This window comes from Numenius arquata, chromosome 1 (assembly GCF_964106895.1).
Source record: "Numenius arquata chromosome 1, bNumArq3.hap1.1, whole genome shotgun sequence".
NCBI classification, from domain to species: Eukaryota; Metazoa; Chordata; class Aves; order Charadriiformes; family Scolopacidae; genus Numenius; species Numenius arquata.
Genome location: NC_133576.1, coordinates 63,327,840 through 63,354,502, shown reverse-complemented (window position 1 = coordinate 63,354,502; position 26,663 = coordinate 63,327,840). Strand labels below are relative to the sequence as shown.

General features: G+C 36.2%; 1 protein-coding gene across 3 annotated transcripts in view; it reads right to left on the bottom strand.

Moving 5' to 3' along the window:
- Window positions 1–22,440, bottom strand: part of NLGN4X (neuroligin 4 X-linked) — a 133,318-nt gene extending 110,878 nt beyond the window's left edge. For 2 of the 3 annotated variants that reach the window (XM_074149785.1, XM_074149860.1), the window contains exon 1: window positions 21,969–22,440. In XM_074149785.1, coding sequence (XP_074005886.1) covers window positions 21,969–22,440 — 472 coding nt within the window. Of the gene's footprint in view, window positions 1–21,942 lie in introns of all 3 variants that reach the window. The other variant, XM_074149950.1, reaches the window with a different exon arrangement.
- Between the last annotated feature and the right edge of the window lie 4,223 nt (window positions 22,441–26,663).

Here is a 26,663-nt window from a genome sequence, read left to right as displayed (position 1 = left end):
TGCATTGTGTTGTTAAAAGTTTTGCAAAAAACATTTGCAGTCTGAATAGCAGACATCCAAACTAATGTTGTCTCTGAGGAAAGCAAGGATTGACTCAGGAACTCTACTTTTTATACTTCAACAATTGGCAGCTCAATAAGCATGACAATATTAACCAGTCCAGCCCAGCTGGTGTGTAGTCAGGACTATCCAAAATGATCCCATCTCTTGCTGCCTTGAATTGCCACACGGGACATGGAAAGATCTGGGAACATTGTGAAAGACAGGGAGTTGACTAGGAGACCAAAGGTACAAATGCCTAAGAAACAAGTATTAATTATTTTTTTTCTTATCCAAATGATTATTATTTGTTATTACTATGTAAGAGCTCTCGCAATGCTAAATACTAGAGACGGCAGGGCAGGGAAAAGGCACAGTTCTCTGTTCTTACAAATTTCATCGGTTAATATATACAAATTAAGATACAATGATTCCCCAGGACCAAATTAAAAGCTAATTTTAACTTATGAAAACCCTTTTTGTGATTTTCTTTTCCTTTTATGTTTTTTTTATTATACACAATGGTAGTAGTGTTTTGCTCACACAGTTTAGCATTGGTGGCCCACACAAAAGCTGTTGGCAGCAAAGGACCAATACTATCCACACAATGGAAGGGTGAAAATGCATTAAATATTTGTATTGGGTTGGACTAAAGCATAAAATTTGTACAACAAAAATTGACAGGGAAGAAAGAAAGTCTTAGTATTTAAAAAAAAAAAAAATTTTTAATGAGAAATCCAGGGAGAACTGGGTGCAGTGAAGTTTGCTTGCATTCCAACAAAGGTGTCGAGGAAAAGTTTCAATCTTAAAAGCGGTAAGACAGACAAAAATTGAAAACTTGAGGTAGAATCTGATAGTGTCAAAGGAGGTTTAAAAGAAAAAGGAATTTAGTTTAGCTGCTTTTGTAATTGATATGGTTTATATTGAAGTATTTACTTCATTTCTTCAAAACTTCAGACTTTCTTATTGAGGTAGCTTTATTTCCCACACCTAGAGCTAACAGTAGGTAAATATTATAGAAGAAGAATTTAGAAACCAGATGTCTCCCTCAAAAGCACCCGAACAACCCATTCTATGATGCTGCTTAATCAACAAACATTCAACAGTCTGATGTCTTAGAAATGGAAAAGACTAAGAAAAGCCACTCTGGAATACCTCACTGTATGGTCCCCTTGTGAGGAACATGTGGGTTCATGTTCCCTTAGCAGAGAAAACAGATGGATTACCTGCCATAGTCTAGATAAATGCCTTAAGTGTTGGTAATGAATAAAAGAGAATTTATTGCTCTTCTGTTCTCCTGTTACCTGAATTCACCCCAGTAAAAGTCTAAGAATATTTGCTTTTAAACCTCATATTAGCCTAAAGGCTACAACACAGTTCATATTACAAACGTCTGCAATGCAACAAAGGGACTTTGTCCCTTGCTGGCAAAGCTGTAAATGAAATACAAATCAAAAACTATTTTCCCTGTTTTAGCCAACCACTATTTAACTTCTAAAAAGCAGGTTTGCTTAGACAAACCCACACCATTGGCATAATATCTGCATATGCACCAATAATAGCACAATGAAATCATCCATTTATAGGCTTCATTAGACTTAGGATTTATTTGAAACAATATAGTCTTAACATAGAATAAATAGAACATAACAACATTCTTAACATAGAATAAAACTTCACTCTGTACAACATTGCCTTTTCTTCTACTCTGATATTATTAATTTCAATTAATTCCACACATGCTGCTTTGAACCTGTCAGTAGAAGAAATACATTGAATGTATTTCCAAGAAATGAAGCTGAACGGGCACAGCAACAACAACTATAATCTACAGTCACAAATAGATTTCTCTTCTGACTCTCCGCTTTAAGCCTGCTGAATGCCACCTGTGTAGTCCCACAAATGCTTCCCACTTCCTGACTGAAACCTTCTGGTAGGAATGTATTGTCTATCCAGACTGGTGATGGGAAGGTTACCATCTAGCCATTTAACAAGCATTTTCTGAATCTTTGAAAACAAATATTCTAAAAATGTGCTTTTAAAGTTAAAAAAAAATATCTAATTCAACATATTCATAAACTCCCTACAATTATATTTTATATTATGAAACCCTGTGAGCCCAATGACTTGCATTACAATAATGTATACCGTAGGTGCACACATTCCTGATATTAGTAATAACATTTCACTTTCATTAGGCTTTTGTTACAAGATTGAATTGCCCTTACTGATAAAAATAAAAATAAATAAAATAAAATAAAATAAAATAAAATAAAATAAAATAAAATAAAATAAAATTGGGATGCTTGAAGTACTTAAAGTAGTTTCACTTCAAAGTCTCAGTCCTTGGTTCTTGTTATGTCTTTTCTGTTATATTAAAGACTCTCTTACTACTTGCTATTTTTTCCCCGTGAAGGTGCTTAAACACTGTAATCAAGTCACTAGCAATCTTCTTTTTGGCAAACTAAACAGATTGAGTCCTTTAAGTATTTTGCTGTGAGGCACTGTCTTTTGCTCTTAAGTAGCCCTTTTCTGTATTCTTCAGTCTATATAATTTTTCCAAATGTGAGCTCTATCAGTGTCCTAAAAAATATTGAGATTGAAAATACCAACTGAAACAATTGTTACTATATTTCATAATAATAAAATACTAAAATAATGATGACTAGGAAAAAGAAAAAGAATAATAATGTTTTAAAAAATGCAATAGGTTCCAAGTGCATCAAATTGGAACATAAACCTTAAAAATCACATGGCTACTAATATGCTAATTATTGTGTATGCTTAAAACAAGGACTTACTACCTGGAATTCATTCTGCTTATTGTGAAGCTAAATTTAGACCTACCGTTGTCAACAAAAAAGATCTGTGGTTCTTTAAGCAGAAAATAATTGGCGGAGGGAAGGAGTAAAAAGAGATATTTTATTTATATCCAAATATAGCAAATTGAAGAGTTCATTGAAAAATAACAGAATAAATTAAATTATAGAAAAGCCTTCCTAAAAGCCAGCTAAATTGCCATATAACTTGAATGCTGCTCTGCAAGCTTTGAGGCTGTTAGCCTGCTAATTTAAAAGGTTTAAACCTATTTATTGCTAATGAATGTGCTATGCTGACAGCTCTAAAGACAGAAACATTCTATTTATCAACAGGATGGGTAGATAAATGAGTATCGATAAAGACAGAAATATTCTATTTGTCTCCAGGGTAGGTAGATAAATAAGTATGGCTGGAGTTAGCCAGATCAAAGAGGGGAGTTTCTTTCTTGTAGTAAAGATATTTGAAACAGTAAAATGACACTTGCATTTAATTTTCAAGTACTTATTTCCAGTTACTTACATGCCTGTGCTTGAAGAAATGGACGTAAATGAAATTAAAAAAGAGCTACTGAAATAATTAATATTAACAAAGAAAGTTATCAGTTTTGTAAGGGCATAAGTTTGTGTTTCTCAAGCATACAGGCTAATTCTGAAACCTTCAGTGAATGCAGTGCTGTAATTGTGTGATAGGTAAGTAGGCAAATACAGGTGATGGTGCAAAAATCTTGATAAGCTGTTGTTTGTTTGTTTGTTTGTTTGTTTGTTTTTCTTTAAACAGGAACTTCCATTTGGATAGTTAGAAACAGTAAAGAAAAGGATGAAGGGATTCTTTATCAGGGAGTGTAGTGATATAACAAGGGGTAATGGTTTTTAACTGAAAGATAACAGATTTACATTAGATATCAGAAAGAAATTCTTTACTGAGAAGGTGGGGAGACACTGGAACAGGTTGTCCAGAAAGTTATGGATGCCCCATCCCTGGAAGTGCTCAAGGCCAGTCTGGGTGGGCCTTTGAGTAACCTGGTCTTGTGGAAGGTTTCCCTGCCCATGGCAGGGGGGTTGGAACTAGGTGATCTTTAAGCTCCTTTCCAACCCAAACCATTCTAGTATTCTATATGATTCTGTGAATAGGTGGCTACTAATGTGCAAGAGGTGGGCAGGCAGCCATTATGTGCAACCAAAGTACAGCAACATTATTTTCAAATGTTCCAGTCAGCAGCATTGGAAAAGAAACTAAAGAATTGAGGAAAAAGAAGTCCCTAAGATAGCAAAGATGTAACAAAAAACTTTTTAAAACTCAAGGAGCTACTAATGTTTCTATCATGATGTTCATGTGATGTATCAATGAAGGAAAACAAACAAAAAGAAACAACTAGGAGTACATCCTAGGTAATATCACAACTGGAGAGGAACAAGAATGAAAAATTCAAGAGACAGAATATGCAAGGTACTTAAGTCTGCAGAACATGAGAAGTTTCTAATCACCCCGACAATACATGTTCATTAATAATTGCAAAATTAATACATTCAAATGCAAATGGAAATAGGTTCCCTTGAACTACGCAGATTTCATGAATCAAAGTAATTATTGTCTTCTCTGAGATGGAAATCTCTCAACAGCTCTTAAAAGGGATCAGGTTGCACCTTCAACTAAAACATTTAATCCCAGATTACTAAAGAATGGATTAGATAAGAAGAAATTTGGCAAAAATAATAGATTTTATTTATATGTGTGTGTATATACATACATCTATATATATACACACCTGGGATATATTAGATACTAAGAGTTTGTTTATGCAAAAGCCCATTTTAACTGCTCTGGAAACAAATACATTTAACCTAATATAAAAAATGGCTGGACCTCATTTCCACTTACTGCAGTACAATTAAATTTTTAAATTCTTTACAAATTTTTAAATTCTTTACAAATTTTTAAATTCTTTACAAGTCAATGTTGACCTATCATACAGCTGGCTCCAAAACTAGTTTCTGTACAGGTAAAACCCTGAGAAGACATCTCAACACAATCATATTATAGATTAGAACTTTTTTAGAAAACACAAATACATTTATGACTAAACAAAGGACTTCTTTTGGCCTACATTAAAAATGAAAAAAGAACAACCAAATACACATATTCAGACCTGTGAATTAATGTCCAAAAGGAGAAAATAAAAAGCTAAGGGTTGATGTAGAAATGTACCTTATTTGCAAAGGAAGCAGAAGATAGATATAGTAATGGGAGCATAGCTAAGAAATAATGAAGATGCTGTGCTATTTTGGGGGAAAAAAAAAAAGTGGGAAAGGTCATAATGAAATGTCTGTATCTCATCATAACTGTTTTTAACCGTTTATCCTTTGGTATCTGTACTGTTATTTTGGGAAAATGTAGGTTATCTTTACCAGCTTAGATCTACTTTGCCATTGCCCAGTCTGACTAGAGAGGATAAATGATGCTGTGTACTCTTTAGTCTGGTAGGAATTTAGGCCAGGCCTTCCCAGTGCCTGTAAAAATTACTGAGTTTTTTGGTGGTTGCTGCTGCTTCCTCCTTCAGCAACCTTGTCTAGCAAGCCAGTCCTGCTCAGTGAGGTCTAAACTAGGGAAATGTATTGTCATAGTCATTTGCTAACTGTTCACAGTTCCCCAATTTCCTAGAGCTTTGTATTGCTCCCCAAAGGTACTTGACTTTCTCCAGCATTAAGCCCAAGTCACTAACTTGGTCACACTGCGTGACTCATCAGATATTCCTTTAACTGGTGTTCTGACAGTGGACTGGGCAAGATCCAACCTATCATCTGCTGAACTTCAGAAAACAAGTACAGTGCTTATATTTTATCTAAAAGAGCATACAACTCCCCTGTAAAATCATAGGGCTGTGCTCAATAGAAGTTTTCCTTTGGGGGGAGAAATGAGAGGTCTACCAGCTTCCTTAATCTAATTTCCTCCAAGCTACAGTCCTTACAGCCCATTTCAGAGAATAAAGGAACACTAGTTTTCTTTACTCATTTCCGTGGCCAGTGATTTTACTTATGAAGTTTAACTTTTCAGCAAATAGGTAGAGTTTGTCCTTAGCTCTCTTACCTGAGAGTTATGCTACCGTATGGTGCACTAGGGAGTACTGAGGTGTAATGCAAATTACCAGAGTATACAGGTAATTTTGCAGGAAATACCAATCAAATGTGAAAGTAATTTTCAAAGAAATTATCAGGTAAATAGTTTAGCACTTTTTCATTGTTCATGAAAAATTCACAAGAGTGTATGTACAAAAATAGGCTATAGGGAAGCCAACATATTTTTTGAAAACAATATAGAAGGCTCTTAAAACTATTTCTTCATAAACTTCAGGAACAATTATAGGCTATATATGAGTGGCTTCAAGGCTGCAGAGGTATGTCAATCTCTGAGTTGTTAAAAAAGTGCTAATGAATGCTGTTTTCAAAATTTCCACAAAGTACATCGCAAATCACAGGTACAATCTATCTGTGATTTCCAAATGACCTAATTATTATTATAGATAAGAAAACAGAAAACTTTGTTAATTCGCTTGATGAATATGTCACGTGGGGATGGGAGGAATCACCCTTGTTTTATGCTGATGAACATACAGGGTGTTAGCCCTTGCTGCTTTATTCTGTTTCAGCTGAACACAGGACCTTCAGATATGACTAGGATAAAATTGACAATTACATATTCATATGTCATCTTGATTACTAGATCTGTTTAAATGTTTAAATTCTCAGGGTGTGAATCATTACCATTACTGTACATTATGTAAACTGTGGCTGTTCATGCTATGTGTACTTTAAACTCACAATAAACATGTGAAAAAGTGCATTAGCTTAAGTATTAAAGTAATGCTTTAATGAATAATACTTTAAGCTTTAAAAGTCAGGGCATTTATAATAGACTAAGAATGTGCGTATAGTGAACTCACGTAGCTATTCTTATACTGCTATAGCCCAACTGTGTCTGAACTCTTTTTAGTTATTCTTACCAGTTGTGGGTAAGACAGAGCAATGAGCCTGCCAGCAGAGAGGGAACAAGTCCACTGTGGAATCGTTTAGTCTTTGAAATCAAATCAAGGTTAGCTAACTGATTAGAGAAAGCAAGCCAGGGTATACACAATGAAATGCTGTACTAAGGAAATGGGAGCCAGGGAAAGGTGTGATATTTTCTAGTAATAACCACATCTTGGGTTATGTAAAAAACACTATTTTCTATTTCTACACAAAGTAAGTGAGCTGCATGCAAAAAGAAATACAGCGTCTTTGAAGAATTAAGCTCTGAAAATAAAAGTACTTGGTTGCTCCCCGTAAGGATTGTTTAACAGAAAGAAGACAGTGAAAATAGTCAGCATTGGTTAAGGTCTTTGGTCTAGAGTCTTAGCTGACTGAAAAGGGCATTAAACAAGGTCCATGCATAAAGAATGTACCTGGTGGTTCCAAAGTGCTGGACCCAGTGTACAAGTACATATCGCATTAGGTCCAGTCTCAGAAGGGTGTTTATAGGTCGTGTGAAGCATTCATTTCACAATGATCTACAAGGGTTATGCCAACTAGGTCATAGCCAGCTGAGTCTAGCAGGTCTGCTAGAGCAAACACTTTATATTTTACTCAGGAGTAATTTCTTTATTAGTTGAGAGATAATGAAGAAAATTAAAGGGCTCACAGAAACATTCCAGGCTATTATGCTGCTATTATGGGCAGAATATAAAGAAACTGTCCGAGTGGCCAGGAACCAGATCAGGCAAGCAAAAGCCCAGGCAGAACTAAATCTAGCCAGGGACATCAAAAACAATAAGAAAAACTTCTACAGATATGTCAGGGACAAAGGCAAGACTAGGGAAGTTGTGGGCCCTCTCCGGAAGGAAACGGGAGACCTGGCCACCCAGGATATGGATAAGGCTGAGCTACTGAACAACTTTTTTGCCTCAGCCTTCACCGGCAAGGGCTCTAACCACACTGCCCAAGTCACGGAAGGCAAAAACAAGGGCTCTGTGAATGAAGAACTGCCCACAGTAGGAGAAGATCAGGTTCAAGACCTCTTAAGGAACCTGAAGGTGCATAAGTCCATGGGACCTGATGAAATCCACCCACGGGTCCTGAGGGAGCTGGCAGATGAAGTTGCTAAGCCGCTTTCCATCATATTTGAGAAATCGTGGCAATCTGGCAAAGTTCCTGCTGACTGGAAAAAGGGGAACATAACCCCAATATTCAAAAAAGGAAAAACGGAAGACCCAGGGAACTACAGGCCAGTCAGCCTCACCTCTGTGCCTGGCAAGATCATGGAGCAGATCCTCCTGGAATCTCTGCTAAGGCACATGGAAAATAGCGGTGATTGGAGACAGCCAGAATGGCTTCGCCAAGGGTAAATTGTGCCTGACAAATTTGGTGGCCTTTTACGATACTGCCACAGGGTTGGTGTACAAGGGCAGAGCAACAGACGTCATCTACCTGGACTTAGGCAAAGCGTTTGACACTGTCCCGTACGACATCCTGGTCTCAAAATTGGAAAGTCATGGGTTCGATGGATGGACCACTCGGTGGATAAGGAACTGGCTGAATGGCTGCACTCAATTGGTTGTGGTCAATGGTTCAATGTCCAATTGGCGGCCAGTGATGAATGGAGTTCCTCAAGGGTCGGTACTGGGACCAGTGCTGTTCAACATCTTTGTCGGAGACATGGACAGTGGGATAGAGTGCACCCTCAGCAAGTTTGCCGACGACACCAAGCTTGGTGGCATGGTTCCCATGCAGGGAAGGGATGCCATCCAGAGGGACCTGGACAGGCTTGAGAGGTGGGCTCATGCAAATCGCATGAAGTTCAACCAGGCCAAGTGCAGGGTCCTGCACCTGGGACGTGGCAACCCCAGGCACAAATACAGGTTGGGCAGAGAATGGCTGGAGAGCAGCCCTGAGGAGAAGGACTTGGGGGTGTTGGTGGATGAGAAGCTCAACATGATCTGGCAGTGCGCACTGGCAGCCCAGAAAGCCAACCGCAGCCAACCTTGGGCTGCATCAAGAGAAGTGTGGCCAGCAGGTCATGGGAGGTGATTCTACCCCTCTACTCTGCGCTCGTGAGACCCCACCTGGAATACTGGAATACTGTGTCCAGCTTTGGAGTCCTCAACACAGGAAGGACATGGACCTGTTGGAACGGGTCCAGCGGAGGGCCACGAAGATGGTCAGAGGGATGGAGCACCTCCCCTATGAAGACAGGTTGAGAGAGCTGAGGTTGTTCAGCCTGGAGAAGAGAAGGCTCCGGGGAGACCTCATAGCAGCCTTCCAATACCTGAAGGGAGCCTACAGGAGAGACGGAGAGGGACTCTTTTTTGGGAAATGTAGTGACAGGACAAGGGGTAATGGTTTTAAATTGGAAGAGGGGAGATTTAGATTACATATTAGGAGGAAATTCTTTACTGTGAGGGTGGTGAGACCCTGGAACAAGTTGCCCAGGGAAGTTGTGGATGCCCCATCCCTGGAAGTGTTTAAGGCCAGGCTGGATGGGGCTTTGAGCAACCTGCTCTAGTGGAGGTGTCCCTGCCCATGGCAGGGGGGTTGGAACTCCATGATCTTTAAGGTCCCTTCCAACTCTAACCATTCTATGATTCTATGATCTGCAAAGAGCACACTTTCTTCCAAAATCCATTTCTGACTTCACGCTTTTCTTAAGCTTTATGAGAGAAACCTATTAACTATGCATGACATACTAGTAACAGCTTTTTTTCATTCATCAGTGATTTACCTGATCCTTTCAGAGTTTAAATTCATTACACTGCCATCTTACATGCCTTATCCAACCACAAAGTTTTTCCCATATTTCAGTATTTGAATGCCTTAGGATCCTCTTCTGGCATAAGTCTTATTTGCTATATGTCTTCTATCCCTTGGAAAAATTATATTTACCATCTCTACTTTCTGGAGATTGAGAGTAAAGAATTAAATGTATATCAAGGCTTCACTCTTCTATCAGTAAATGAGTCAGATCATCTTTTAGATGCCCTAGTTTTAAACCTCTCTACTAAATTCTCTAAAATTATTGTGGTACAACGGCTCCACAATCTATTGCCCTTTGGACCTTCCAGAGTTTTGCTTAGAGGTTACAATACAATGCAATGATATGCAATGTGTTGCCAGTACATGGGTCACAGAGGGGAATAAGACAGAGTCTAGAAAAAACTGTGCGCACAAATAAAAGTAAGAATGTAGTCTTTATGTTGTAAGTGTATAGGAAGTAACTTGAGCCTTTTATTACCCAAAGGCATTTCCTTCTTGCAGTTGTTTTTAACCCTAATCAGAGAAAATCAATATGATCCTCATTTTCTAAATGGACAACAGCAGCACGTTAGCAGCAGATAATGTACCTCACAACTCTTTCTGTTAGAAATGCCCTCAGACCACTTCAGTACCAATGTACCTAAGAAATACAATTCTTTTAGTAGATTAAAAAAAAAAAAAAAAAAAAAGGAAAAAAAAAAACTGGCAATTTTGCTTCACATCTCTGTGTTAAACAAGAAATCTGTAATAAATCTGTACAAGAAATGGAGAAACTGGAAGGTAAAGTATTAGGTGTTTGTGGTTCCAACTAGCATTTACAAAAGAAATTAAAAAGTCACAAAACAGCAAGGAAAAGAAAAAAGGTTAATTGCAGTAAAACAACACATTCGCTAAGTACCTCATGAAAACAAACACACTTTATACTAGCTCCATTTACAATGCAGAAATAACTGTTTTATCATCAGGTTTTAGGAAATAATGGTGACTGTCTTATCATTTCTGTTGAGGCAAAGCAGGAAAAGATCACAAGAGAAAAAAAACTAATATAGACAAGCAAATCCAAAAGCTGTTTATTTGGATTTTGAGAGGTCAGCTAATAATCCCAACAGTAAGCCATCCTGGTTTACTGTATTAGATATTTGGAGCATCTCCCTTATGAGGAAAGGCTGAGAGAGCTGGGACTCTTTAGCCTGGAGAAGAGAAGATTGAGGGGAGACCTTATTAATGCTTACAAGTATCTAAAGGGTGGGTTGAAGGAGGAGGGAGCCAGACTCTTCAGTGGTTCCCAGTGGCAGGACAAGGGGCAATGGGCACAAGCTGGAACATAGGAAGTTCCATTCAAATATTAGGAAAAACTTCATTACGGCGAGGGTGACAGAGCACTGGAACAGGCTGCCCAGGGAGGTCGTGGAGTCCCCTTCTCTGGAGATTTTCAAGACCTGCCTGGATGCAGTCCTGAGTAATGTGCTCTAGGCAATCCTGCTTTAGCAGGGGAGTTGGACTAGATGATCTCCAGAGGTCCCTTCCAACTCTGACAACTCCGTGATTCCATGATATGCAGAACAAGCATGGTAAAATAGCATGCATTTAGAAGTTTGGTACATTATTAACAAATAACACATCCAGAAGCAGCACTCATAAATGGCATAAACTATTAATTTCATAAGATTTTAAAAACCTGATGTATGCTGGTATCTTCTAAACTTATCGTTACTTACTAACTACTTCAATTACTTAAGAATAACAGAAAATTATCTTAAGTATTACAGGTGTTAAAAGCTGAAATTTCAAAGGTGCTAAAAGCTGAAAAAAACTGGTTGAACTAAAGCAAGATAGGTGTTATGCAATGGAGATTTTTTTCACTGGCTTCCTAGATGCTCAGTCATTTTTATAGGCATACTGACACTTTCAATAACGGAACACTATCCCCCCTCTCGAGTCTTGCAATATCTCAAATACTTGCTGAGCATACTTATACAATGGCGCGTGTGACGAGCATTTCATGATGATAACCAAAATGCAAGCAAGAGCTATTCAGCTAAAAACAAAAAATAAAAACAACTACAACAACTAAATTAAAGAAAATCCTAATGTACCACTGTAGGGTACATTAGGATCCTCACGTACTACCCTACAGCCCCAATGCAGCTTGCCAGGCATAGCTGAGAGGCCCACTGAAGGAATCCTGTACACAAGGACTAGGACATCTGAGAGAATCAGGCTCTCTCTCTTCACCTGATCCATTCACACACACTGCATAGCTGAATTTCTGGTCCACATATTTAATCGCTGTCTCCCTTCCAAAAATTATTTGAGAGCCAGAGATTTGAGAGCCATAGTTGATTTTTCCTCACTTTTTGCTGCTTCTTGTGTGTAACTTTGGTGAAAAAAAAAAAAAAATATTAATTATATCTGTATAACATCTTTTATGGAGATGGAAACTGAGGCTGCAACTCTTTTATGGTATTCACTTTTAAAGTGAGCACAGGCATTCACTTATAACATGAGCAAAGAGACAGTGACAAAAGTCAGTAACAACAAGTAGTACCAAAGAGTAGTAATACTGGATAAAGAGGAAAGAAATATGGCTTGAACATCCCTGAGCAGTTTATTGTGAAAATAGCTACAGTTAAGAATAAAAGTTTACCTATTTAATCCAGTTACTATGGTTTAGTATTAGGAATAAGACTGAAGATTTTATAGATAATCCTTTGACAATGAAAATAAAGAATAAACCATGCAGCAAGTTTTTTAGAAACTTTTTCCATTGTTTAAGTTCACCTTACTGTATTTATTTGTATACAGTTCTTTCTTCAATCTGTTTTCATTAAAAAATTCCCACTGAGGGATTGTCATACTAAGATGCTTCCTCCTGTACAATGTTTGTGTCTTTTTCTTTGACTAAAATACATTTTGAGGTAAATGTTAGTGACAAAGCATAGCAATTATTCCATATGGATGGTTTTACACATCACCACAGTAAACATCTGATTTGATCCAAGTCCCAAGGACACACCCTAGTCATCAATTGCAACTCAGCCTGTTGCACCTATTCCCTGAAGGCAGCACAAGGTCTATTGTTTAGGTAGTGTAAGTCCTGATGATAAGAGCAACTCAAATCAACAAGATCATATCCATACCAGTCCTTTTGAATCAGATACATTATACCTGGAACCAAGATATTTTGAAGGGGAAGCCCTCCAAAAATTGAATAGTTTGGCACATTGGTTCATTAATATAACATAATTATATTGTTAGTTCCAATATGATGATAACAAAAACTGTGTACTGTCAGTGAGGATGAAACTTCAGCATGCTTAACATTTTTGTCTCAGTGAAAGAAGAGGATGTAAAACGCATTTGGCATTTTGCATGATTCAGCTGTATAAATATAATACAGAAAGTAGATAGTCGATAGCATAATTGAAAAAAAAAAATCTGCCTCTAAGTTGAGGTTATAAATTAGAAGAACAAAATTATTCCCTTTTATGCAGGAATGTTTCTACTAACTCACCATAACTGAACAGATCAGATTTTCTACTTTGGAATCAACTCTGCCATCAAATGCCTTGCAGGAATTTCAAACCAAGTATTATTATTTGTTACTCAATTAAAAATTGAGACATTCTCAGTATGCTTCTCATCTAAACCTGTATTAATTTATAATAATAAATTAGCTTCATTTAAGTTTCTCAGTGTTAGTGCATATTTTGCTTGGATAGGTTTTATTCATATATAAATTCCTCGGTCCACAAAAATAGAACCAACAGTTGCAACGTTATTAATTTTCAGCTTGCAAAAGGTGGGTAGGTTCCCCTCCTATCTGTTGAAAGGGCATAAACCAGCACCTGTTTGCATGTTTTACTGCTGTATTCACCAGCATCGTTTGTGGTGCTCTCGATGTCCAGAGACAGAAAAAATTAGTTTGCTGATAACTTGTGCTCCCTCTGCTGGCTGAACAAAGCATGAATCGCAAGCGAAAGCATAACCATTGGGGCACTATTACAAATGCAGAATTATTATTATTTTAAATTTCCTAACCACACTAAAAATACCACATAAAAGATAATTTGATTCTAATTTATTTGTAAGAGGATGAAATGTATAGATTTGGATTGGGTTTTCATTTGCCCTGCTGCATATTTACTAAATCAGACAATGTATCCATGATTTCCAGCTATGATGGCTTGTAAACACTACCAGTGATTAATCGGGTAGTCATTTGAGTCAGCACAAAGTAATTTCTCTCCATTAGATTAAATATGTCACACCCTGTCAATTAAAAATCCATTTAACAGCAACCCAGCAATAATAAGCATTTTGGAGTAAGGCACCAGAAATTCTATTTTTGACTAAAATTCTATATATAGAGAGTAGGAATTCAGCTTAGCCTTGCAAGTAAATTTATTCTTCACTATAAGTTTGCCTACAGCAAGAACTGTAAAAGACAAATTTTCATTTTATTATAACATTTCTGTAATGGATTTTTAACACATCAGCACCAGATAGCTGTAAGCGTTAGTTCGTTTTCACGGTTTTATAATAATTATTTTTTATTTTTGTCTCTTTGGGTACCAGGAGCAACATCCAGATTAAAAAAGCCCTAAACCCTAAGAATTTAAGTTCATTCCTATTCCTTCAAATGATGATAATATCACAAGCACAAATGAAATATGTTATCTTTAAAAATTTTTTTCTTTTTTTTTTCTTTTTTCTATTTGCATAACAACTAATACATTCAACTAATGCTATCACAAAATGTGAGCATATGTAATTGATTATATGCCATTTTGAGAATTTTATCTGGAATCATAAGCAAGAAGCACTGACATAAAAACTTGAATGCTGGAGATATTCTTTCACTTTAAAAAGGATGACAGCCCAAAGTACTGTGCAAAAAGCTATTATGTCCAGAAGAAATTTCTCTCTTCACTTCAGTTGTGAACAATTTTGTCAGGAATTCTGAGAAGCAAATGTTGAGCATTTGCTTTATTTCAAATTTGTGTTAATTTATTTTGTAAACACCTAAACATTTCTAGAACAAAATTGCACATTTGCCTGGTTCACACACTACCTATGACTATTCTATTGATGTGGGGACAATTCCTTTAAGTATTTCCACTGACATGGCCTGATTTATGAGCCTTAAGAGTTAATTGAGCTACTCAGCAAGTGGCGGGTTTGTCTGAAGCTGTGATTACTGTGCCAAGTAAGGGAAATTAAACCAAATTTGAAAGAAAATATACTAATAACTTTCAAAACTTTCTGACCTATGCAAAAAATACCTGAAGGAAGATCAATGAGATCACAAAGCCTTAGTAGGAAATCAAAGCTGATACAAGTGGTATAGCAATGATGCTGCTGAGATCTGAGCAGATTCCACACTATTCACTACTCAGAAGTCTGTCGATGACCCACTGCACTGCCCTAGGACAGAGGCACTGCCTCAGTATTACTATGTGTTGTGTTGGTTTGTGTTTTGTCAGAAAGCAAGAAGACATACAGCGCAAAGCAGCAGCATGCAAAGACATGTTTTGCAGGAGTGCAGAGGAAAACTATCTAAAAAACCCCAAAAAAACCCAAAAACAAAAAACAAACCAAACAACAAAAAAAAGGCACCAGAATACCAAAACCAAAACACACCAAAAAAACCAAACCAAACCAAACCAAAACAAAACAAAAAAACCACCAAAAAACACCCTGAGTCAATGCGTAGAATGAAGTAAAATTGCCCATCTGATCTGTCTCATGACCCACATGACTAAAAACTCTTTCTGTTGTGTCACTGAGACAAATGGCACAGCCTCTGTGACTCCAAAGGCATTGTTCTTTGACAAAAGGGATGATAAAATTAATTTGTTTTTGTGGAAGAAAAATTAATTCATCCTGTTTTAAAGAACATTCCCCTCCATTCTAGCAGGTTTTTCAATATGAGGCAATGATGAGACTCTAGGAAACTGTGCCAAAAATCTTGTTCAGATTAGATAATGTCATATTGAATGCTGAGTCTTTTTGCTAGGCTTCACTGAATAGAAATTCCTCAAAGGCCATTTGGGTGCAATCCTATAAAGTGCCTGTGGAATGGGCAACTCCTGGAGGGAAGGACAGCATTTTAAAATCAGCAACTAAATCTGAATTTAGCTCTAAGGATTTAAGAACTTTATTTCATCTAGATTAGAGTCCTGTTCTTTGGTGTCAGAAGGTATTTGTGACTGTTAAAAGCAAGAATGTGAAATAAGGGCCTGGATTACCCACAGCTTTATCCTGGTAGGCAGAGGATAGTCAGACATATGCCTTCTTTTTCACAGATGCTGCAATATTTCTAGATTAGGAGGAGGGGATATATTGGACCCTAAGAGTGAACAAATTGGCTTGAGGTGCTCTGACACAATGGGGAGTTTATCTTTCACAACGGAGAGCGATTTTCTCTCTGACGCTAAAATATTTATGTTTATGTTCAACTGGGATTATATGCATTAATTCCAATGTTATCATTTCATATTGTAATTGTTACGTACTGTTAATACCTTTCACTTTGGAAAGCAACACAAGCTTTTTACAAAAGGATATGTCTCATTGTGTATAATTTTTCTGCAGTATAAACTGAAATGCCTTTCAATAACAAGAGAATGTAAATAATGAATTTGTATTTTTCCAAAGAAGACAAAGAATTGACTGAAAGGGTGTAGCTTAAAAATAAACTAGTCATTGATAAAAACTGTGACAGTCTTGAAGCTGGGAACAAACTCTTTTTATATTCTTTTTTGTCTCAGAATAACATTATTTGTAATATGAAGTTGTTTGAAAATTATTATCTATTAAAAAAAAACACATTCCTAAATATTTTTTTAAAGATTTAAAATATTTTTAGAAATATAACTAAACTTAATTAATTTGCTTTTAAAAATACATCAGAAACCAGAAGTAAAACTATGTTCCTATATCAATTGCATAAACTATAATTGACTTTAAGAAACACATAATAAAGGTTTTGAGGAAGAATCAGCATTATAAACATGTAAACAAAGATATTGTATTCTTAATTTCTTGAAGCTATATATTTGATTTCTTAAGTAGCTACTTAAATTTGCACAAGCAGTGAAGAAATGATAGAACAATTTCAATTTTGAGATTATCTGATAAATATAAGATACACATCTACTGAAACTTGAAACACATACGGTTTAGGAGAATTGGCTGTACAGAAATTCAGATTTATTTGGAAAATAAAAGTTACTATTATTACCTACTAATAATTCAACAAAATGATTTTGTACAATATTGTACCTATCTTGTACACTATGTTACTATTTTTAAATATGGACCCTTATTTCTCATATAAGTAAAGGAGCCATTGAATAGCTTACTTTTTTTATTCCATCCCACCAAATAATTGTAAAGATGGGATTCATCTTTCTACTACCTTTCTCCCCCCGCCCCCCAAAAAAGGGAAAAATTAAATTTTTTATCAATTAAGTTTTATCAGTATAATTTTGAGAAAAAGACTTTTTCCAACAGACACTGCAATTCAACAGCAATGGCAAGGTGAAGGCAGAAAACGCTGAGTTATATACTAAGCAGATGTTTGACATGAAAAAGTGGGCGCAGTATGCAAGCCATAGAAACCACCTAAGGCATATCTTCTTTATCAGCTTTGTTTAGGTTTTTAATTTCTTTTTCTTAGTCAAATAGACACACAGTCTAAAGATACAGGTGCATTTCCTCCTCATTACTGCCCAGAGAAGGAACGCTATTGATCTCTTTGTTCTTGCCCAAGACTTTTGTCTTCCTGGTAGCCCACGGTTAAATACACCACTAATCCTGGACAACGTTCCCAGTTTCCCTAATCTAATGAAAAAAACTATGACTTTCCCATTCAGCCTCAATAAATATCACAGCCTACCACCTTTTGTTGTCATATCAGCTGCATTTAATGTGATGTAAATGACACAAGAGTTCACAGAGCATTTTCAGTGAGCAAACCTCTGAGGATGCTAAAAAGTTCATTAATCCCTGATGGATAGTGGTTGAGTAGCTACCCACTTGTGTAAAATGTACTCTCTATTCATATATAAAAATAAGTCATATGTATATGCTTACTATTGATCACAAAAAGTCTTCTTTTTTATTTTACTTTCTGTTTTGATCTGAACAGAGCAGGTTTTAAACAAACAAAAAATGATTTGTTCATGTTTTTCTTTTTGTTTGTTTGTTTTATCTTGCCTTGCTATTAATACAATTTTGAAGTTTATTATGAAAGAAATTCAAAATAATGGTATTTTCTGTTTGTTATTTGGTTTGGTTTTGGGGTTTTTTTTCCCCAATTATGATAGGAGGTAGCAATCTCCTTCAGCATCCACAGATTCAAATGATAAAGGCCTGGGATTAAGCACAGCCGATTAACAGTCTGTGTCCTCTTCAATCTAGCATTTCCACTGTAGATAAACCCATATTCAGACTGAAGTTATAATAAACAGGCTGTCCTCAATATCATCTCCCTAGATGACCTCCTAAAAACTGACATTCAAGTATTCTCTGGAAAATTACAGTTTCTAGTAACTGGAAAGGCAGACAAGACAATATATACCCACACAAATGATTCTGAAGATCAAGACAAATGTTTAGAAAGCAATTTGGATAAAATGATAATTTTACTATAAATATTTTAGTTGTTTAAGTTCTGAGTAATTTCTAATGACTATAGGTTTGACATAAAATAAAAGCAGTTTGCTAAATTTTATCTTTATTGCTTGTACTGTATATCTTTAAAATAACTGCATTATTATTTATACTTATTGTGATCCCCCCAAAAATCTCAATGGATTATAGTGGTTGCCATTCTTTCCCTTCCAAAGACAAAGGAAAACAAACATTGAAATTCTCCAGCTACCTTCGATTCTCTGAAACATAGGTGTTACTCTAAGGAAAGTGTCAGTACAAGCCATTTGTCCAGTGATTAACAGCAAAAGAATAAAAATCCACATGGACAGAATTGCAAAAATATTCTATTAGGTTATGTGTTTTGTTTTCTATCATAAATAAGATTTTCAGCTAAAATGAAAAAAAAAAAAAAAAAAAAGGCTCCTAAACACAAAGATACTCTTTGCTTTGTAAAAATACTATAACATTGAAAATTCTGACAGGATTCTGCTGCTATTTGACATTTGAAATCCAGAATCTTACGAGTCAATTTACGATTAATATAGATAGAAACTGTGTAACAGGCCATTTAATTTCTTTACCGAGGTACTCCAACTAAGGAACTATCTAATTTTATGTCATTTAATTTCACTGTATTTCTTCAGACTAAAGCAGCAACATTTCAAACTATTTTTTTAAATAACTAATTTTATGTACCCAGTTAAAGGGACTGTATTCTACTCTTATTTCAATTAGTTTATACTGGCAGAATTCCAGTGAAGAAATTCTGAAAGCAGATAAATGCATGTGTGCATTTATGATTCAATTCTTTATTCAAAGTGCATGATCAAAACTTGGTTCCCTTTGACCAAACCATGTTAAGTGATAAGAAACATGTATAGTACATGCTATATATGTACAAAAAAACCCCCAACAAAATAAAACAAAAAACCCACCAAATCTGGGTTGCATTTTCATGAGTTATTCACTAAAATTGATTAGAAGTAAGCACTGCATGTGACCACTGTTAATTCCTTAGAGTTGTTCATCAATTCTTCTCACGAAAGTTTAAAAAAAAATAGCATAAAATGATTTAGATAAAGTTTCGTAGTCACAATATTAATTAGGTTTGGATGATTCCATGCGCCTTTTTTTTTCCAGACACAAACAGTATCAAGGCTCTTTTATATAAATCTGTACTTGAGAAAGAACTGAAAATGTGAATTTAACTCAAAATCACTCACTTAGAGATCTTGCTTCAAAAATTAATTTCATGGTCCTTCTCTATTACAATGTAGCTTATTTTTGCCAACTAAGACTCATGTAATGAAACATAATGTCTTTAATCAGATTGTCTGGACTACATTTTAAGGCTATTTATGTTTAGTATGATTTGGAGACACACTAACTTAGAAGATGTGATTTGTAGGTCAGTTCTCCTTAATCATCTTCCTGAGCAAAAGGTTCCATATTTTCCTCACCAAAAAAGCCACACTAAGTTATATTTAACTATTGATAAGGTATACAGCATACAATTAAAACATCATGTACTCTATTTATTCATTTTTAAGTTTCTTATTCCCTGTTGGAACCTGATAAAAATGCTTGTCATGTTATAAGGGAACAATCTTGCCTTCAGCTCATCATTGACACCAAACCTTGTCTCTCATTATTCAGCTATACTCTCTTATGTATGCCTTTGTATTTGGAAGACTGTACATAGGATATATAAAAGAAAACAAATTCCATTTACATGTTATTCAGTGTAAAAAAAGTAATCTAAAACCAGGAGGAAGAGTAAGAGATACAATTTTTGTGGAATTAAGTGGGCAAAAGGTCTACAACAGATAAAACTGAATTTACCAGTCCTTCCTATTTTTAATTGAACAGTAAATGCCATTAACTATTACATGCAAGATGAGGAGTTTCATAGGTTGTTAGTCATTCAGCACATGGTATTTTATTATTATCCATTTGATATCAAATATTCTTTTCCTAGACATTTGTATATATTTTTCCATGTCTAATTTCCTGTCTTCCTTAATTAATGGATGAAACTTCATATTACTAGATTGGAGGAATATATGAATTTATCAACATTGGACATTAAAATAAGACTGACTTAGCAGAGCTGATACTCCTTCCGTGAGAACAAATAAAATCTTAACCTGAATTGCTTTCATAGGGTAAGCTTACCCTAGTGAGTAATTAAAAGCTGCAAGATAAAATCCAGAGCACAAATTTGGGAAAGAATTAGCTGTGTTATTATCCAAGGAGTGAGATGCAGTGCAATGGGACTGGAAGAGGGAAAGATCTGAGTGGAAACATCCGCTCCTTCATCTACAGTCACGCACGCACACACACACATACACATATGCGCACACAGAGCCCCCATACACACAGCTTTTCTTTCAGAGCACATTTCATTTAAGCAGCTTGGTAGTATTTATGTTTTCAGAGCTCCCGGTATTCCCAAACCTTACCCCTTTATTTTTAGCTTTCAAGTTTTTGCTTCAGCTGATGAGAACAGGAAAAGAAGGTGGTATGTTTATTGCTGGAAAACAGCTTGGAAATTCTGAGTAAAGAAGCCAATCAAGGCAGAAGGATTATAATAATCAGAGTAAAAAATTTGCATATTTAGAGTATGGTTACTGAGAAATCACAATGCCTTGGTTATGCAAATCAAACCCTCAGCTAAAGTGAAGGGATTTGCATATCTGGGAGAAATCCGTCACTTTATGCATTGGTAACTACATTCTAAGTGGCTGAAAGAACTGGCTTTTAGCAGAATATTAAATATAATTGCCAGTAGAATTTTTTTATTTCCTTGTGATAGAAAATGAACTTAACTCATTTGGGGCCTGAAGAAAACAAGTCTTCTTGTCTATAGGAAGCACTACCGTTGAGAATGAAAAAAGATACATTCAGTATTGCATAAGGCTAGAATTTTTAAGATTGAGATCGTGAAGACTTTCAAAGAGTTGTGTGCTACCAATTGTGTTTATCTTTTTTTGTCTATAGAAGGTAGTTTAAAGCATCCCTCTTGAAAAAGAATTGCAGAAAACAGATGAAAGTTTAAGGCCATCTGTTCAGCTCTGCAAAATAAAATCATGTTTACTTCATTTCAAATTTAGTGAATGAAGAAAAATACATTGGACTGAAAAGTTTCATAGGTAAAAAGCCTGGGAAAAAACTGCAGACTGAGCTTCTATAACAATTTTCTATTATCTATTAAAATCAAGAGGAGTTAACAGTATTAAGAGTTAACAGAGGTATTATAATGAAACTAAAGAAAAAAAAATAGGGAAATTCTTCTTTAAGAATTATTATGTGGCAGTATTTGTACCATACATGCATGGGAAAATAAATACATTACTTCTGGTTAATGTTTATTTCCCCTTTTCTCTCTTGATGCTCAGCTGTAGTTCATAAGTAAACTTAAGGCTGGTTGACACACCCTGGCATTTGCCTGCAAAGAAAATTGTGGTTTGATGTTACAATGAAACATGAAAGAGAACTAGTGCAAGCATGTTCAGTCTACAAAGTACTACTTATAATGCATGTTCAGAGGCATGATCCATTTCCACAGATAAAATATGGAGGAAACTGAGCAAGATGCTTTGAAGACCTGGCTACTACTCCTGTGCAGAACTGGTGAGTGCACTGTAGTGTGGTCCTTAGAGTACTTACCGTCCTCTGTGGGCACATAGATATTCAAATACAGACAGTCTTCATTTTGATCTTGAACATATGTCACCACAGTATCCAGATTGGCTGTAAACCAGACTGGTAGCATGTCGTTGAGCAGTGACCTCTCATCCAGGTACTGAGGGCAGACGGCAGCAAACTGTGTGGCATTGCGGACACCCGTCCAAGATGATGGTGGCTCAGGGGGCTGAAATCGCCTTTCTCCAGTTGGAGGAGAGGCATAAGGAACACCCAGGTACTGCTCCACTGGACCAAGGATCTCATTAGGCAAAGGTGTTCTTAAACCACGTATTTTGCCATAATTTGTGGTAACAACTGGGTATTGTGCTTGGCCATCGATGAGAGTAAATCTTATAGCCAGTGCAGTTATCCACAGGAGGAAGTTAGAATTCAACATGACACACACTGGGGTGAAGATCAAAGGCAGCCATAGGAGTCCCATTGGTTTCGACATTATTTAAATCAACATCAGCAGGGCTCTTCTTTCCACAGCCTGGAGAAAATTAATCAGTCAAGGAAAATGAAAACTAATACAATAAAAAAAGTTGTCAAAGGGAGATGAAGTGAGAGAAAACGTAACCTTGTTCAGGCAGCGAAAAACCAGAAGCTGATGTTTAGTAGGTGCCTCAGCTGACTGGCCGTAGACAAATCCCAACGTCAGAAGAAACAAGAGAGTGTTTGCCCCTAAGGCCCATCCCAGATTTCAGCGTTGGCTTAATCCTGGCAATGCGCAGCACTTCCCAGCAAACAGCGTGGGGAGAGATCCACAGTTATTCCACTTCCCCAGCGAAATGGCTTCTTCCAGTGAAGTCCAGCCCACTCAGTCAGCCTGTGGCCAAGAACAAACAAACAATTCAAATCAACAGACACATTCATATTGGCATAAATAAATAAAAAAAAATTAAAAAAAAAAAAAACAAACCCAAAACCAACAAAACAAACAAACAAAAAACCAACAACAAAACCCCAACCCAAACCAAACAATTAAATTCACACACTACTTCCACTCCAAGGCTCTGAGATGTTAGGCACTGTGGTTAGCTGTGTTTCCAAAGATACATAAGGTAAGAGAGCTGAAAATTGAAGCCACAAGCTTGTCAGAGGTTATACTGCAAACCAAATATTTCTGCTTCTGTATATGCTTTCAAACCAAACCACAGCCCAAACATTGCTGCTTTCAGGAAGGTATCACATTTAAGTGCTAGCTCCAGGGAATTTTCTGCCCCAAATAAACAGCATCTCCTTTTTAAGCATATTTGCACTCCCATAGGAAACATTCATTAAATGTTTTGCTGCATTGGATAATCTCTTTGTTATGATATGACTTCTGTACAGTATTTTTCACAGGTATGCCTGCTATTCTGTATGACAACCTAATCTACCTCCATCTAATTCAGAAATTCCAGTTAATGTAATAGCATCACATTAGTTCAAATCAAGTGTGAGAACAGTTAGTCAAAATTAGATACGAAGTTATTGGTTTTCATATCTGTTTTCTTCGTTTTATGTCTGACAAAAAGGAACAATGGAAACTGAAAAGAAAAAAAAAAGCATGATACAATCTCTCAAAAGTCAAACTTTGATCTACATACTGTTACAACTATGTAACATTACCTTCTTGCATGGTCCAACTTTTTATTTTTAGAAGGCAATTCGTATAATAATTCTGTTAATTTTTAATGAAATACAAGTCACATATATATCCAATCATTAGAAGTAGCATAAATAAACACATGGCACTTGATAATACTTACATTCTCCTCCCTGCCCAGAGAAATGGAGTTTCTTTTTACCCATTATCCAACTCAAACCCACAGATAACAATTCCACATCTAAAAAAATCCTTGATATAGAAAACTGATATTCATACTTTACATTTGACAGGATGAACACACATTTATATATAAAGCTTATATAAGTGGACTACGAGGTTCTGCTTTCAGTCAGGACACTGTCTCATGAAGATCTAAAATCAGTTTTCAAGTGCAGAAAAAACCAAGGTAAGTAGCTATTGACAGTGATTTCAAATTGAAAAAAAAAAAAAAAACACAACCAAAACCAACCAAAACAAACCGCCAAAAATCCTCCAGACAACCCAAAAATAACCACAGGAGACATATATGCTGATTATTTTAGACAAGAAAGGGATTTGAAAGAAAGTTATTTTGTTCTTTCAAAACCCCTGGAATTCTTCAATGACTTCATTTTAGCACTTGTACCACAAAATTTTTGAAACACTTGAACACCACAGGCCAGAAAAATTTCGGATACATATTTGTTGTGAACCAAAATTTCTATTGACATTTTCACTGGTAGATAATCAGCTCAAATACTGTCTCTGAAAGACTTGCAATCTAAGCATAATTTCTGAAGGACGAACCAGTAACAGCTCTAAGTGTCATGTCCCCAAGGGCACCACCATGGCCATCAGTCCCTGCCTGAGATATGCTGCGGGTAGCCCCATGCCCAGCCTGGATCTTGCCCTGTCTGGATCCCCAGGTTGAACTTGGACCTGAGTCCTCACCCTGCCTGTCCTGATAATTGTTGGGAGGTGGCAGGGTCCTGTCCCTGTCCCCAGCCCAGCCTTGATGGGGTACTTTAGGAGGATGCCCCATCAGCCATGCAGTGCCTGCAGCTCCTGGCCCATCCTCCCCTGTGGGGAAGACCCACTTTGGCTGCTCCCTGCCACTCAGAGTGGTCAGCCAGCGACCAGTCATCCAAAATTCCTCCTCAAGCACTGCCTTCCCGTCTGATTTCTGCTGCCATCTGTAACAATGTAAGTCAGCAGCAGGCAATTGATTTTGGGTACTGTTCCCTCATGCTGTCTGCCATCCTGGCTTTGGTATACTTTTCTGACCATGCAGCACAAAGCAGATTTTTCCAGTTGTATCCAGTGGAGAATGTAATCTAAGTTCAGGGAGGAGCAATAGATCCTATTCCCTTGATACCCACACTGCAGAAGTTTGTAATAAAATTATGAGAAAAAATGTAGAATAAAGCACTCAGAAAATTTGAAAGGTGGAAGGAAAGACATTGACATCCGGATGATGAAAAATGGATAAAGAAAAAACTTGTCTGGGCAAACAGCAAAGGAAAACGAGGAAAAAAAAACAAGAAAAGAAAATGGGAATGACAAATAAACAAGAGTGAACACATTACCAGCATGGAGAGAATCAAAAATAACAACATGAAGGAGAATGGAAAGCCTCAGTTGATACATATATTAGAGATAATAGACAACTATCAAAAATGTGACTTAATAAATAATATTTATCTATACTAATTACAGGGTATCTTTGGATCAAATATCTGGTTATATGGTGTTATTTTGAGTTGGATGAAAGGACAGGAAAAGGGAAGTATTCATTATTGGCCTGGAACTGAATTTGTTATCTGATTCCTTATCTAGTAAATAAGACCAAAAAAAGTTAGTTCTGTGGGTATTAAATACACTCATACAACATATGTTATTTTCCCCTGTATCTCAACAGAAACATACAAAGTTTGCATTTCTGATTCATGCACACATAGACATCTAGATGTTAAGAATTGGACTTTTCCATAAGGAATTGTTTCCTTAATTCCATAAGGAAACAAACAATTGGCTAACACACAGAATATAGCTATCTCAGCCCCACTCTCTGACCTACAATGGACCTGCAGCCTTTGCCAACCAGTGCAAAAGCATAAACAAACAGCAAATAGTGACAAGTGCACTAACACAGGCAAGGGATAAACCATACAAGAGCAATTATAAGATAAGTCAGAATAAAACCACTATTTATTACAACATGTTCTTGTTATTAAAAGTTATTGTTGTTAGCGAGTTAAAAGGAAACAGAAGCAATTAATGTTTTTAATAATTTCTTATTACACAGATCTCTTCCAAAATTTTATATAAGTAATAAATTATCTATGATCGCTGTATAGAATAAGACTTTAAACAGAAGCCTCATGAAGAAAATTTTTTTTGCGAAGACAGTATTAGGGAGAAAATACCCCACTTTTCAGTTTATTGACTTATTACTAGAGAAATTATCATTTTCATAATGCTGGTTTCACAAACGAAATACATACAAATTCATACACAGAGAAAGATACATGGAATAATTTTCATAAGAATATCAAGAGATAAGGAAGAAGGCATGCTAGCTATACATTAATAAACCAGCTGATTTTGCTATGTGCATAATTAAAAAGGTTGGGAGATGTAGAGTCACAGATTGCAATTAGAGATTAATCCAAAACAGAAAACTGTACATATTTTAGAATGGTTTTAGGTATTACAACAAAACCAGTTTGATGCACATCTATATGTATCCAGTCATCTATTTAACACACCTTTACATACTGAGCCTACAGGAAGAAATGTACTTGTCATGTCTTTATTTATTATCACTGATAGTGTCATATTTTTTCCAGGGCTTTTTTTACTGCTTCAAGTGTTAGAAAAATGTGTACAAACTTGCTTGCAAAAACTTGCTAGTTGGAAGCATCATCCATTTAAACAATCAAAACTAATCAATCTAAATCAAAATATTCAGTTAAAATTGCAACTTCTGGCAACACAACACACAAAGAGAAGTTAAAGAAGATCTGAAATCACATACATTCATACATGACTTCTTTATTGGCAGAGGAGTATAATTTGAGGCTAATGAGACATTTATGGCCTTT